The sequence below is a fragment of the Phycodurus eques genome, chromosome 3 (assembly GCF_024500275.1).
Source record: "Phycodurus eques isolate BA_2022a chromosome 3, UOR_Pequ_1.1, whole genome shotgun sequence".
NCBI classification, from domain to species: Eukaryota; Metazoa; Chordata; class Actinopteri; order Syngnathiformes; family Syngnathidae; genus Phycodurus; species Phycodurus eques.
Genome location: NC_084527.1, coordinates 8821814 through 8838143, shown reverse-complemented (window position 1 = coordinate 8838143; position 16330 = coordinate 8821814). Strand labels below are relative to the sequence as shown.

The following is a 16330-nucleotide window of genomic DNA, read 5'->3' as shown; positions in this document are numbered from 1 at the left end:
AAACATACATGCAGAGAGAGCAAACATTATAAAGCAATTCTTAATTTGAAGCACACTGGGTAAAACTGGAGCTTTACAAAAACAATTGCATGCCCAGGAGATTATTCATTTTTATTAAGAACAAGACAAACGCTACAAAAATAGCTGGACATCGCATTACAAATGACACTCATGAGAAAGGATGAGCCCATGTCCACAACACCGCAAACAAACGCCCCTTGTACAAGTAGCATATAGCTTCAGTGTCTGATGAAAACCATGATATATCGCCATTTTGCCCGCTCTCCTCACCGTTTAGATAAAAAGTTTATAGCTCATCAACCAACACACACACACACACAAAAATATATATATATATCATTCTGCTATGTTCATAAGAAACTTTCTTCAAATCCTACTTCTTCAGCCCACCTCTCCCACAGTCACAAGATGACTGAAGACTCCCAGGACACCCTTCATTTTTTGTTGATAAATAAGTACAGACAAACTTGGCTAATGAATGGAATGTTGTAAGCAAAGAGGTATATTTCCGGTGAAATGATTCTGACTGATGTCTGCAGGTCAAAAACCGAGTGACTAAATTCAACAATTTATTTGATGCATCGTTTTTGATGACGCGAGTTTTTGCGGACACAATTTTACCTCAAGAAGATGAGAGGAACAAACTGCGAGTATCTGCTTGTCACAGGAAGCCATTATTTACGCATGCCCTCTTTACGAAATGGACATTCCAGACAGGTCTGTATAAAAACAGTCCCTTTCACACCGCATATTAAAGCTGGGAATTTTCGAATGTTTTTCCACCAACATGGAGTGGGACGGCCCGAAGTTGGCCCCGGAAATTTTGCCGACTTCTGAGGTAAACTCCAATTCTGGATGCTGACTGTGTGAAAGGCAATGGAGGAATACCGGAACAGTGGTGTGCGCTTGTGTCAGTCATGGTACCATCATCTGTATTATAAACATATTTATAATATCTCTGCCATTTTCTGACGGGAATGTTAGACTTTCACCACTAAGTATAAGCAGTGCAAAGATGAAAAGCCATCTGAAAAGGAATAATCCAAGCACCTGCACACCTGTAATACACAATGAATGAACTATGAATGTGTGTAAACATAGTAAGGTTGCAATATTGTGGCTACTGGTTCCCCATACACCCCATTGCACAACAATGGCAAAACCACCCAAGGACACAGCCATGGATTTTTCCTGTATATAAAATTTGTGACTTTGTAATTTGGATTTTAACTGCTGCCCGGGTGCTTAAGTAGCCCCCTGCTCCAGTGTGTGCCACTAACAGTGTGTGTGTTCACAAATGCGATGGGTAAAATGAAGAACAAGAATGCACGTGTTCATAACAATAAAGAATTTGTATAAAACAAATAAATTAATTGGATGTAAATCCCATGCAAAGCCAGCAAACAATTGAAAGCCCTTTTTTAAATCTATTTATTTAATATATTTATTTTAAATGGTTGCTCACCAGATTAGTGGCATGAACATAAACACCTCAGATATAAATGGTAAAATAAAGGATCCACATTTTCTCTATTCTGATCATGGATTCATTGTGTTTATGCGACCTCAGGCGAAAACAATGAAGGGTAAAAGTGAGAAGAATTACACGCTTGTAGCTTTGAATCAAACATACCGGTAATTAGCATTTAATTTCACGTCTTCTACTTGCCAAGTATTGCCTTTCAAATGAGAAGCTGGGTATTCGGCAAAGAGTTGCCTTATTAGTGTGTCAAAGTTTTAAATGGTGCAGTCTCCACCAAGTCAAACAAAACATCTACAAAAGAAAGAAGACGAGCACATGACACACATCCCTATGTGCTTTCTTCCTAACAGCCCTCCATCTTTATATACCATCAGTGAGCTTAGCTGTCACCAGTTATGTCTCCACAAGCCTTGAATGACGCTCCCACCAGTGGAAACATTTATAGGTGAGGTATAAGAGGGCCGATTGTGTTCAGACTGCAGGCAAAACGACAAATATGAGGAAAAAGTGTTCATTTGGAGAGAAGGTTGCCCTTGAGATGAAACGCTCCTTAAAGTCTACTTGTAAGTGGTGAGAAGAAAAGCATTTGTGTGCTATATACACAGACCATAGGACAAGGCCGTAAGTGTCCACACTTATTGATTTTCTCAAGATAAATACGGTGGTGATGTCGAACATATTCCATCACTGTGCGTCCCTCTGCATTACTTTTCCTATGGATTCACCTCAGACATATAATAAATAGCCAAAGGTTACCTAAACATGTGATCACCGTATTTCTTCATATAGTGGCCAGGGGCATATTTTTGCTCCACTGCAGATGACCAAGAATCAACTGTAGGAACATAGTTTTAGGATAAAAAATTAATTGATATATTTACTTAAAATGCTAAAAAACAAATAAAATGACTTATTGGTTAAATTTAATTTTTTTTCCCCCTGTGAAATAAGCATGGGCACACACAACAATGTGGAGTGAGCACAAAGGCGACTGGAATGCTAATTGCAGATAAAATTTTGCTTTAATATTGTGACTTTGCAGTTAGAAATAACAAATTAATCAAAAACCCAAACAAATTTACATTCCATTTACAGGGATTATAAATACTTACAGAAACACTAAAGGCACTGAGGGGTAAAACAACCAAACACTGCATGCTCCTTTTTTCATTGCAAAAACAACCCCCAATGGAATGTGGGAGGAAGCCGGCCGGAGCAGCCGGTGAAAACCCATACAAGCACTGGGAGAACATTCAAACTCTACACATCAAGGGGGGAGTTGAGATTTGAACGCAGAACCTCAGAGGTATATGTGAGGTATATGTTAACCACTAGGGCAATGACAAAATATATTAGACTTAATAATTACATATGACGTATTTCAGCCAGAAGTTTGATGACATTTGATATCAGTCTCAACTAGTTTGGTGTCTAAAGAAGAGCAACTTTTTTTTGTTTTTTTTCCCCCTTCCTTTTAAAAATACAGGCATCCGTGATACAAATAAAAAATTTTTATAGTTATAGTTTATTGTTTTATAATTTTTTTTAATACAAAACACAGGTTCAGTTTTATTGAAAATAATGTTTGAAAATGATATACAGGTTTCAAGGTCTTATTCAAGTACTATTGAGGACAAGCACAATCAATTTAGCTTCTAAGCATTTTACAGCTGTAGTAAATTTATCCACTTCTATAAATACATGGTCCCAACATAAGACATTTTGCTGTTACAAACATGTTATTATGTTATTAACTAAATTCTGTTTTGTGATATAATACATGTTTTTTGTTTTACAATGTGAGGCGCAAATATCCCTCACTTGCAGGCTTAATATACACCAAAACCAATTACAATTCAAAGCTTTAAACGATGTGGTCCAGTTGCTTTGTGGGTATTGCAATTACAAACCTGGACAAGTAGGAGCAGCCATTTAACAAAGTGGGCTCTAAGAATTAACTACCTTCAATTCTTTCAAAGCAGTGCATTTTATTACTCCTCACATACAAATATAGTGGCATTAAATAAAATGGCTGTTAGATTAACGAACACGAGCTGTCAGCGCAATGCTCAAAACAACAAAAAACTGCTGCTGTTTATTCGTCTTTACTTCTTGTCGGTGCTCCACACGCGGCTGAAATATGTCTCACTTGGGGGGTGAGGTGGCAGTATTACACAGAGAAAAGTGCTTGTCGAGTCAAGGCGAGGCAAGGCTCTTGACATTCTAATTAGGGAATTTGTTGCTCCATTTTAGTGGTGATGGAGCAGGGCTCTTTTATCAGGCGGACCAGGCCACATACCTGGCAAGCTGCGACACCAATCCCAGCCAGACTTTTTTCTATGGCCTACATCTCTGCACTGCTCTCTATGGGCAAAAATAAATGAACTGCCGGATGCTGCGATACAAAGGAGCCAAATGTGATAACTGACTTGTTTGGGGGGGGGGGGGGGAATGTAAGGACAAAATTTATTTGCTGCATTTTCTATGGACTTATATTGAAATGCATGCTTAAAATTGTGTTCCCAAAATAACAGGCTATATATCTTCTGATCTGTTGCATTAATGTGACAAACCTTTTTAAATTCCTGTGCCAATTTGTCCTGACCTGCTGCCATCATTCCGAGCTATTATCTTTCTCTACAGCGACGAGATTTGCCCCCACAAGCGCATTCAAAGAAATTAGGGGGCTTTAAATGTGCTAATGTGACTTCTCCAAACAAATATTCTTCAATGAAAGAAGTGAGGGATGGAAGTATTTTCGGTTCATAAGGCAAAATATAAAATGAAGACAAAAATAGGTTTGGAAATATTTTATTTTGTAACTGAAGTCTAAATTGATTCATATCCTGGCTTACACATCCATTCATCCATTTTCTGTAGCACTTGTCCTCATTAGGGTTGTGGCTGAGCTGGAGCCTCGACCCGGCTGACTTTGGGCTAGCGGCAAAGTATACCCTGGACTGGTGGCCAGCCAACAGCAGGTACCTTGGCCTAATTTGGAGTTATTTTCATGTGTTGAATTGTTGTCTTCTGGCTAAAGGACTGAAGTCGCCGGGCACATTTCAGACAGTCATCCTGGAATTGTATTTCGCAACCAGCTAATTAAATGACGTCACCGCCAGTCTCTGACGTATAAAATCATTGTAGGACAAATGTTGGGTGTTTAACTTCTCACTTCACTCAATGGATAATTCCCTTACCCATGTACAAAAATTGTCCAACCTCTGTTAAGGCTCTGATACTACCTCTGCAGGGGGAAAATTGACGTCGACTCCCCATTTCGTGACGCATTTTTACACGGTTCAGTCTAGACAATGAAAAAGGCGTAAAAATGAAAATTTTTGCAGCCTGTGTAAAAGTTAAAGGTCTAGTTGAAAATTTAGGTCTGAATAATATTTGTCATGGGGCTCTTTGTCAAGGGAAATGTTGAAGGCCCTGTAAAGTGAAAATAAAAATGTTATAAATTTGACACACCACAGAGATGTGTTGTTAACAAGCCTGCCAAATTTGAATGAATTAAAAAAATAAAAAAATAAATAAATTGCTAAGTATATAAAATGAGGTTTCAAAATCAGTGAAAAAAAACTGTCGGACGTTGAGGACGCTGTCTGCTAAATTTGCTCAAAACGCGCCGCTCGGATGTCACCTTTTCACCTGTTAGTCAAATATCGGTAGTGTGAGTCACAGGGTGAATAAAGTGTGCTGAATGTAATAAACCTTTCCTGAAGTGTCTCTATTGTGTGGACCCATGCACAGGGCATGGAAAGAGGGGGTGGGGAATTGAATGCCCCCCCCCGTGAATAATCCATAATATAAGTACGACAAAAAAATAAATAAATAAATGCAATGCCCCCCCGTGAATAATCCATAATATAAGCTACGACAAAAAAAATAAAAATAAATGCAATGCAGCGACGTCGCAAAAGGTGAACCACGGTATAGCAAAGGGCTGAACTGCATTTTATTTATTTATTTTTCTTTACTGGATTTTTATAAAGGCTGTAACACCTGAATTTAAATCAAATTAAAGGACAGCGTATTTATTTAATTCCTGGAAAGGCTTGCAAATAGGTTATAATTTGTGCATAGATTTGCATTTGTCTGGCATTTAGTCAGTTGTCACTGACGGTGTTTTCAGCTAGTACTTCGTCAAATGTAAAAGTCGTTGGAAAGCAGCAGCAATTCACATAACGATAGAAAGGAGAGAAACGTGACAGGTCTATAGGAAACTCAGCCAATGATAATAATAGATGACAAATTCGAGTCACAATCGTTTTTCCATGACGCTCCATCTTGATTAAGGAGGGCATGGGCAGAACAGAATACCAGGAAATTAATTTCATACTGTACATTAAAAAAAAAAAAAAATTTTTTTCAAAGTATTTTTCCACTTTGGTAATGATGACCAAGTCCTCCGAATCTATGGAAAAAGTATGATGCAATGCTCTTAACAAATGTTTATTATTACGCATAATAAGCATTTGGCTTAAACGTAAGTAGTTTTATCTTTAAAGTAATCTAAGGTTTTATTTTGATTTAGAATAGCAAAGGAAGTCATATCTAATGCTCTCACTGCATATGGCCCACAAGCTGCAAGTTTCCCACTGCAGTAGATGAAGATCTATAGCTGGTCCCGTGTGTCTTTTGCTCTTAAATCTAATTGAATCCAATCCGTGCTGCAAATGATCAAATGCTCCAGTAAGCCAATAAGTTTAAACCAGTGTTCATATTAGTCTGTCTCATTCAGTCTGCAGCAGAAGCACCAAATCAATATGGCTTCTCACCACACACAACTACAAAGCAGCGAAAAAAGCAGCGACCCGGTGCTCAATCAGGCAGTTGCCTTCAATCTGCCACCAGTTACTGGCCTGCCTCCAGAGCTCGGTGTAGCTAGCCCAACTGCTTGAGGCTGAGCCAACGCCAGGATTATTACAGGTCACTTATAGTTTGTAGTAAAAACACCCAGGCTCATCATAGGGATTCAGACCTTTTTCTGTCCTTCTGTAATTATCTATGTGATTAGAAATCTTGTTATTTTCTGTCAAAGCTTAGGCCTTTCAGTCAGCTGTTTCTTAGGGGTTACTTATAAGTATCTTTGTTTACCCTTGAGTTACCTTTACTATTAAATGTACAAAAAATATCCTTTAAAGAAGGTAACCATGCAAAAAAAAAAATTAAAAATAATAAATACTTCAGTTTGATGACTTTGGTTATGAGATCGTCCAGCAAACTTTCCACCACACAAAGTGCTGAGTTTCTTTTCTTTCCACACTCGTTTACCTTATTTGTTTTCCACTACAGCCATTGAATATGCAGATTCTGCACTGGCTGGGTGCAATATTTGAGTAAAAAACCGGTAAGCACTTACAAAATATGCAAGTCTATGCTGAAATATATGAAAAACATATATTTTTAAATTTAAATACAAGACATTAGGACACTTTCAGATGTTGAAGTGGGCATAGGTAGAGATGTCCACATACATTTTGGTGACTACTGATCAGTTTTTGGACATTAGGTTACATTAAGCTTTTTTCCAGAAGCGGTGAACACCAAGTAACTACAATGGAACCTCGATAAAACATACCCCGATATAACGAACACGAAGTAACTACAGTGAAACCTCGATAAAACGGACCCCGATATAACAGATATTGGATAAAACTGACCGTTCGGACTGGACAATGTGCCTAAAAATCGTTTCCATCAGACAGTTAAACTGCTGTTGACAAAGTCTGTTATTTCCAGAATTGGCCACTGTTGTTTACTGGCGCTGTGGCACAATGCAGGAAGAGAATGTGACTGACGTCTTGCCGGGTCACAAATACACAATATGACAAGATTTAGGTTCTATCTGTTGTCTAGACCACTGGCAGAGAGAGAGAGAGCGGCATGGCCGTGGAATTTAATCTGAGGTATACAAAATACAAGCTTTTGGAGTCTGGAATGCTAGTGGTATGGCTAAAATTGACATCAAATGTGAAACTTTCAAACATTTTTAAATATGTATTGACAGTACTGTACTGGGCATTTTCAGCAACAAAAAAAACAAAAAATCATTTTGTACTGTACAGTAATATGGCCTAAAGAAATGTAACAGACAATCGGCTATATCGGACGACCAGCCCCGCTCATTAGTCCGTTATACTGAGGTTCCACAGTACTCCGTGCGCACGCTGCATTTGTAAACTTTTTTTTTTTTTTCCCTTCATTGTCATGTCTGGGGCTCCGTAAATTTGAGAGTGGTTTCTACAATATATTGTATGTGCCCTGCGATTGGCTGGCGACTGGTCCAGTGTCTACCCCGCCTCTCGCCCAACGTCAGGTGGGATAGGCTCCAGCTCACCCATGAACCTAAGCGTTATAGAAAATGGATGGATGGATAATAATATTAAATGTTAAAAAAATGCATTTGTACAAATTAATAGTAACAATCCTAACAGTCCCATGGTCATTTAAGTAAATAAATGCCTCTGGCCACTATATAAGTTAATATTTTACAGTGTTGAGCTGCTTTCTCTTTGTTGACAGTGTGTGAATTAGTGTGATGTATTCCACGCTATTAACACATAACAGCACAGTGAAAAGTGAATTTCTTCCTTTGGGATAAAATATAGTAGATGTGATGATTTATTATTTTTCTAAATTGTGGCTGGTCCAGCATCTGGTGGTGTCACTCAGACTTGACCTTGTGAGCTGACGTGTCTATGCCATGCCAGCTCATGGCGTGCAGACGTAAACATCTGTCATCCTGTCAGAATGCATGCATATGCATGAAGCCTTTTTAGTATCCAACACATGTATCAACGCTAGAATGAAGTATGTTGTGATGTTGTTTGACATCACAACACAGAAGGGGGGGAATAATCCAAACTAAAAGAGCAGAAACAAATCTCAGAGGGGCTCACCCAGGAGAGCTGACATGTTCTGGAAAATTCTGAGCAGCTCAGGAGTGATGGCTGGACTGTTCTCCAAAGTCACGTACCTGCATGAAGAGAGGGACAGGCCAGGGGGTGAGGGGGAAATAAGATGTTCATTTAAATTCTCAAAACTCACACAACCTTGCAAAATAAGGAATAACAAACCCCTTGACCGACGCATGTGGCTTTTACTCAAAATATATAACAATTCGAGCAGACGGATTTGATCTTATACATTACAAATAACTGATGTGAATCAAGAGAGCAATTTGACAGAAGATAAAAGCCAAATTGGTTCAACAAGTAACTGTAAACAAAGCAAATGGATATTTTGAGCGGGACTGTTTATCAGAGAAGATAAAAGTACAGGACAGAAAGGGGAGGGGGGCTTTTTGCCACATGCTCTTACATCACGCTAATCCTGCAGTGCTCGGCAACAACACAAAGAAGAGGGAGATTAAGGGCAAGAGTTAAAAAGACAAGAGATGACAGGAGGGCAACAAAAAGGTAACACCTGCAAAAATTTCCCAGCACTCAGCCAAACCTCTTGCAGGTACAACAAAAGGTTATGTGAGAGAGTGCTTTCAAATGCATCCAAAACATTAAAAAGACAGACCATGCGCGACGCCATGTATCCACAGCTCCATCCATGCCTGATTGCATGAAAATAAGCAGAATTTAAATATAATGATACGGAGCAACCCACTTATCTCTAACTGTGTTCAAAGTGTTAGCAGTGTTTAGCCCCTGAATATTTCCTTCATTTGGTGTACTGATTTTTCTTGTGCACTTTTGTTTAGGTCCCTTTTTAATGTGTGGGGCGTGTCAAAGAAAAATGTATGTCAACCACTGGTGTCAGATGAATAAAGCTTGTATCTACCCACTTTTAAAGTAAGGGGCTGAATAAAGCTGATGACTAAATAAAAATGTAATTATTATGCGGGGAAAACAGAGACAATCGAGCCGAATTTGAGTATTTTCCCTCCCTTCTGATAAAAGGAAATTTGTTTTGAGTGTTTGTATAACATGCCTCATGTCATTAACCACAATAAAAATGAAAAGGAAAAGAGTTTGTAACCACAATTTAGTTACCACGAAAGATAGCTATTAGCCTCGCACATTCTATTTCTTCTTTGACAGGCATCCGATTCGGAGATGTACTCACAACTGTCTGGTGATGTTGCCATGTTTGTGTAGTGCTTTGTTGGTCATCTCGAGTACACCACACACTATAAAAGTAGTAAGCACACGCTTGGCGATTTTTTTTCCTTGTCATGTGTGAAGATAAGGATGTTAAGATGTGTAAAATCGGTATGTGTACACCCTGCTTAAGAGAGTGGTACATCAGACTTTACAATTCGCCACTGTGGTACAACTTTTTTCCACCACCGCGGCATTATCACGCCTACCAAGCACCAGCGATCATGGCATTCTCATGGTAGTATGAGACCATCACAGCAATGGTTAAAGGTAAGTTAAGGTCAACTTTAAAACTTTTTCAAACATTTTCAAGATTTTTCAAATTTATTTACAATAATTATGTTAGTGTATTGTGTATTTTTAGGTGACAAAAAAAAATCCTTCAAACGAACAAACGGTTTAAACGGACAACCCCTCCCCCAATAAGTCAGTTAACTCGAGGTTCCACTGTACACCAAATTGATCTAATCTCATCCTAAATTTTGTTAGATCTCTGTCCCGGATAACTGCTACGTTAGCTTCTTGCACTTGGCGCTGACTGGCTAGCTGTCCTATGCTTGTCGAAAAGGTACACTGGATAACCTTAATTACTGTATTTTTACGACCATAAGGCGCACTTAAAAGTCTTAAATTTTCTCCAAAATGGACAGGGCGCCTTATAATGCGGCGCGCTTTAAGCGTGCACCAAGTTCCAAAATCTGTAAATGTTGTTGTGTGACTTTGATGAGCGCTCCGCTTGACTGACTGGGAGCTTTTCCTGCCGACACGCTGCTTATATAGAGGAAGGCAGACGTGACTGAGGACAACATGCGGACATAAAGGGGGAAGGGTGCACGTGAAGGAGGACGCTAAAGGTGTAGCCTTATGTGTGTGTTAAATACAGAAATAGACCCCGTAACTGAGACTGCACCTTTTAATACGGTGCGCCTTATGGTCGTGAAAATATGGATAGTCGCAGAATGGGTAAATTTGCAATTTCCTGCATTCCTGGACTTTATTGCAATACCTTTGCTGTGTTTCAGCATTTTACATTAGTGGTTGAGTTCATTTTATATTTATTTAACAGTTAATCTGGTGTATGAGGTGTATTAACCCTCCTAAATTCATGATTAAAGCCTTGTTCATGAGTAAAGTGTTATTGTTTCGCAATTACCATTTGAATGGTTACCTTCTGCTAGTACCTGGACAATTAATGTTACCGAAAACAATGCCTGTACATTTAACAAATGTTTTACAATGGCAACAGCCACTGAAATGAATGATTCCAAATATAATTGATCTCACTGGGAGAATTGGTTTTAAAATTCTCGCAAAAAGATTTGTAGTGGACCACAAAAGAAACAGTAATGGTCCATACCAAAGCTCCAGTCCATCCTCCAGTAAATACACATGAGGTGGCTGGGAAACATCTGTGCTTAGCTGGATGACAGGAAGAAGGAAGGGGTACAGATTCTTGCTTTCAGCACCAAGGCCCTGCAAAGAAAAACAAAACAAAAAACAGATCAACTGAAGTTGAGGGGTTTAAAAACTGTACTTTTAACTTAACAGGTGTTTCATTGCAGACCGTCTGAGAAGAGTTAAGCGGAACAAATGTTAGGTCACCAAGGACCAACTCATTCATTCCTAGTACAACACATTATGTCTTGGGATTCAGTTGTGCAGCTCAGACTAAAATGTCCCTTTGTTCCTTTATTAGAGCGTAACACTCTTGGGATATGTAAGATACATTTAGGGTAGGGATATGTACACAGTATCTTGGTTCCAGGGACACTCCATCGACTGACCTAACAAACTACATGCACTAAGACACAATGATTTTTTTTTTTTTTTTTACAGCAACGTGCATTTTAACCCAAAAGTGTAGGCCGATTTACTTCGACTGGTCGAGAAAACGTTTGGGTGTAAATGAAAGCTGTAGTTCACTTTATTTACTGGTCATGCACATTTAATGGTGTTTCAAGTGATAGCAGTGAACATGGAATTTTCCTTCCGGGAGAATTGGTTCTTAGAGTGCAATGTACCATGACGTGGGACTGACTAGACCTACAGTATGTTTCTACACTGAAGGATAATTCAAAGGAGATAAAGGGCAGATTAGTAGGTAATTTCTACCTCTATCAGATCATAGATTATCTGATAAAAGGTGACACGTTGAGCCAATTTTAAAACCAATCATTTGATCAGGCGTTATATAAAACCAATCATTTGATCAGGCGTTATATAAAGTAGCTGATGTCAATGCTCCAAATTCTAACGCCGTTAATCCATCCATCAAATTTCTAAAGCAGACAATGGCTTTAGAAATAATGGCTCATTAGGGTCAAGGGTGAGCTGGAGTCTATCCCAGCTGACATCTGGGTGCAAGGCACACCGTGGACTCTTTACCAGTCAATCGCAGACCACATAATATTAGGGCACATACTATTATTGTTGCAACTAACGATTATTTTAATAATTGATTAATCTGTCAAATATATTTTTATGATGAATCGGATTGGGGGAAAAAAAATCCATCCCTATTTTTCAGACTCCCTTAAATTTCTCAATCTTTTTTATATTGGAGCCATTTGCTAAAATAATTTAAGTTCATTTTTTCCACATTAATGTACACACTGCACCCCATATTGAGAGAGAAAAAACAGAATTGTTGAAATTTTTGCAGATTTATTAAAAAAAGAAAAACTGAAATATCACACAGCCATAAGTATTCAGACCCTTTGCTCAGTATTTAGTAGAAGCACCCTTCTGAGCTAATACAGCCATGAGTCTTTTTAGGAATGATGCAACACGTTTTTCACTCCTGGATTTGGGGATCATCTGCCATTCCTCCTTGCAGATCCTCTCCAGTTCTTTCAGGTTGGATGGTGAACATTGGTGGGCAGCCATTTTCAGGTCTTTCCAGAGACCTTGGCCGCATTCATCTTTCCTTCGATTGCAACCAGTCGTCCTGTTCCTGCAGGTGAAAAACACCCCCACAGCATGATGCTGCCACCACCATGCTTCACTGTTGGGACTGTATTGGACAGGTAATGAGCAGTGCCTGGTTTTCTCCACATATGCCACTTAGAATTAAGGCCAACAATTTCTATCTTGGTCTCATCAGACCAGAGAATCTTATTTCTCACCATCTTGGAGTCCTTCAGGTGTTTTTTAGCAAACTCCATGCGGGCTTTCATGTGTCTTGCACTGAGGAGAGGTTTCCGTCGGGCCACTCTGCCATAAAGCCCCGACTGGTGGAGGGCTGCAGTGATGGTTGACTTTCTAGAACTTTCTCTCACCTCCCGACTGCATCTCTGGAGCTCAGCCACAGTGATCTTTGGGTTCTTCTTTACCTCTCTCACCAAGACTCTTCTCCCCCAATTGCTCAGTTTGGCCGGACGGCCTGGTCTAGGAAGGGTTCTGATCATCCAAAGCCTCTTCTATTTAAAGATTATGGAGTCCACTGTCATAACCACTAGATGGCGACATACATTTATAAAATGTGAAAGTTTTTTTCCATCTGCCCTTGTACCTATGTATAATGCGCACTATTGACTTTTGACAGTTTTTGGGGGGGGAAATTTGCATTATACACGAGGGATTACGGTATATAATATAGATACTGTATTGGTACAGCTTGGCGGTGGCAAGCTGGATCTCACATCATACTTTATATTTGCTGTGAAAGCTGGTGATAGAACATGGCATTTTTGGCGTTACATCTGTGATGTTGCGTCGCCCTTCACCTGTGATTAAAATTATGAAAATCAGCAAAACTAGTTGCCGACGACTGGCCACTAATAACTTTTCAGTTAGGTTTAGCCAAATCAATTGGTGTGCGGCAGGTCTAAAGTGCATAGCATTGCCTTACAGGTGTTGTGCGTACGTGCGCCGAATCTCTCAGTTTGGGAAGTGAAAGCCATGTGCTCTCCAAAATATTCTATCATTTGTAAATTTTTCTGGCATTCCCTCAAACTGGAGCCTGTCGGTAAAAAGCACAAAGTTGACTGTCACTAAGTCTGTGGCCTTTGAAAAGCACTCCGCTGCCTCGGGCTTTACCCAGCACAACTTAGTGTTTGACGCTTGAACATGGTTTTAGGTTAATAAGGATAGAATCTCTTTTCAAGGTTTTTTTTAATTTTTTAATTTTTTTAATTTTTTTAAAATAGTGTTTTGGAAATGCTAAGAATGACTTTTGTAGATAAAGTGACAAGCAATAATTGGGTGTAAACATGCCACTATCTTCAGTTCATGCCCCTCTGTGACTTCTACATGACATTGACTGTATAGTGTGAGTAAAAAATGAGGTGATGTTTTACAGCATAGATCATTGTCAAGCTGGTTGATGCTATTATTTTCATTAGGAGAGAATAGTGTGTCCCTGGAGTTGTTTTGCAGAGACTACAATAAGATGGAAATACCAAAGTACAAGCTCGGGTAACGAGAAATATGAGGCAGGAGCAGTGCCAGCCCTGGATTTGGAACACATCCTACCTGCACAAGGTGAATGAGCGCCGTAAGTATGGCACATCTTAGCATGTTGTGCTCTTCAGATTGCTTCCAAAGCAGGGGCAGGTACTGCACCAGACAGCCTACATATGGTCGGATCTAAAACAGGAAAAAGTGTATTGTAAAATGTAAGCACGACAGAATTTCAAACTTAACCTACCACAGCAGTAACATCCATACATTATGAAAAGTTATAACAATCCAGCATTATTGTGAAAAAGCAGCATTATTGAGACCAAGTGGTTCCATTTAGATTTTAAACATAAAACATTTTCATTCCGGTTATCTATCATATTTCTGCCAATAGAGGTCATGGGCCTTCATTTAAACAACTACGGATAGTTGGAGGTGTCAATTAGGGTACCAGTACAGTAAAATCTCTAAAAGCACCGTACTGGTCCTGCATGCTTCTTCTCCTGTCCTTGTCCTGTTCTATCGTGTCGTGTCCTTCCCTGACAGGGTGTAGCACAACAGGCCCACGCAACACCCAAATTTAGCGTTTCATTGATAATGTAATGATATACTTCACTCATCCTGTTTACAATTAGTGCTTTGTCTTTTGTCTTTGTTCGACTGATCAAGTCTGATTCTCAATAAACCTCAATTATCATACCACAGCGGAAGCCTGAAAAAACTCCACTGTGACACAGTAAAACTGTTTCGGCATAAAAGGGATACAGATTTTCCATTCTGCTTGACCTAACAGCCGAACAGGACAAAAAACAAAACAATACACTAAAAGTCTGTTCATACACATATGTAGAGCCAAACACCACCAGAATCATGTGTGCCATCTTCTGGATCTTTGGAAATTTGTCTGCGCTTAATGAAGCATAGAACTCATCCAGTTTGAGAGTTAAACTTCTCTTTTAAGACAGTATTACATTGGAGATCAATCAGTTCCATCGGCAGCTCCCGTGGCGCTGTTTCAGGGTCTTGTGTGACTGAATCTTGGATAGCAGTTTGTCAGATAAAGGTGTTTTGCTGAGCCTGCAAGCTTGATTTTAACCGCTGAGCTGTAGCCATCAGTTCCTGCGTTGATTGGCTGTTAGCATAATCAGCACGCTTGGTAGAAAAGTAACGGCTGATGTTATAGTCCTCTAAAATCCGCAATGGTTTCTTAACAAATTAGACATACAGCGTTTGACCGGAATTCAGTGAAAAAGTATTGAGTAGTCCATTCTATATTAAACATTCCACACTCACTGTCGACTTTTCGAAGAAGGGTTCAGAGCAGTAGCAGAGTAAAACAGAACAGCCAAAGTCAATGTATCACTGTGGCCTACTGCACTACCTGGTGGAACCACTGGGCATTACAAGACAACCTGGTGGAACCGATTGGCATTACAGCACAACCTGGTGGAACCACTCGGCATTACAGGACAAGGTCAAAAGAATGTCGTCATAATTTTGGTATTATTTGGGCGATTCTGTTCCAATCTTTGGCGTGCCGGATTGAAATGATCAACGGGCTGGATGTGGCCCGCGGGCCGTAGTTTGCCTACCCCTAATCTAAGGGATTAACACCACAAGTGTCACCTTAAAACGCAACTAATGATTGCAAAGATAGTTTTTTTACTTTCAGTGGTTTGGTTTAGTTTACTATATACACTTGTATGAAATAGTAATGAAAATATTGCCAGAACAGTTAAATGTTGTATGATGGCGACAGTGTGAGCCTGGAACAATTCACATTATTGCCTATGTTGTCATTTTTTTTATTTTTTATTTAATTAGAACAATTTTGAAGCCAACCAACATCACAGAACAGTTTGTGTTCGACTTTAGTGGTTCCTCTGTACTATTACGGAGCTGAGACACTGGTGTTCTGCCTATTGTTTTCCCCTCAGCAAAAAAACGACACCATCCACCAGATGATTATGTGTTTTTCTAATGTTAATACGCAGCATGTAGAGTAATTCGATCCCAGATTCCCATTTGTGGTGTGTAGGTTAAAGAAGCAGCCTCATTCAAAGGTGAACTCAAGTGTAAAGTACTCTCATTATGACCATGCAATACAAATACATAGCCTACGATGCCATACTTGCTGCGCATGGTTGATGTAATATGCGATTAAAAAGCCACAGGCTAATTGGGGTATTTTAAGGAGGCAAGCTTTAACTTCAATACAACATTTATTTTTTTTGTGTGGTGACATGCACTACAAGTCCACGTTCCCAGTCATGTCTATGTGACCAGGCTACGGAACATACACTGG

General features: G+C 39.4%; 1 protein-coding gene across 3 annotated transcripts in view; it reads right to left on the bottom strand.

Annotated features, from left to right (window-relative positions):
• The window catches only part of ipo11 (importin 11), a 112335-nt gene that overhangs the window by 31883 nt on the left and 64122 nt on the right, over window positions 1–16330 (bottom strand). For 2 of the 3 annotated variants that reach the window (XM_061671921.1, XM_061671922.1), the window contains exons 20-22: window positions 14098–14211; window positions 10982–11097; window positions 8413–8489 (exon numbers count right to left, since the gene is read on the bottom strand). In XM_061671921.1, coding sequence (XP_061527905.1) covers window positions 8413–8489; window positions 10982–11097; window positions 14098–14211 — 307 coding nt within the window. The remainder of the gene's footprint in view (window positions 1–8412; window positions 8490–10981; window positions 11098–14097; window positions 14212–16330) is intronic. The other variant, XM_061671923.1, reaches the window with a different exon arrangement.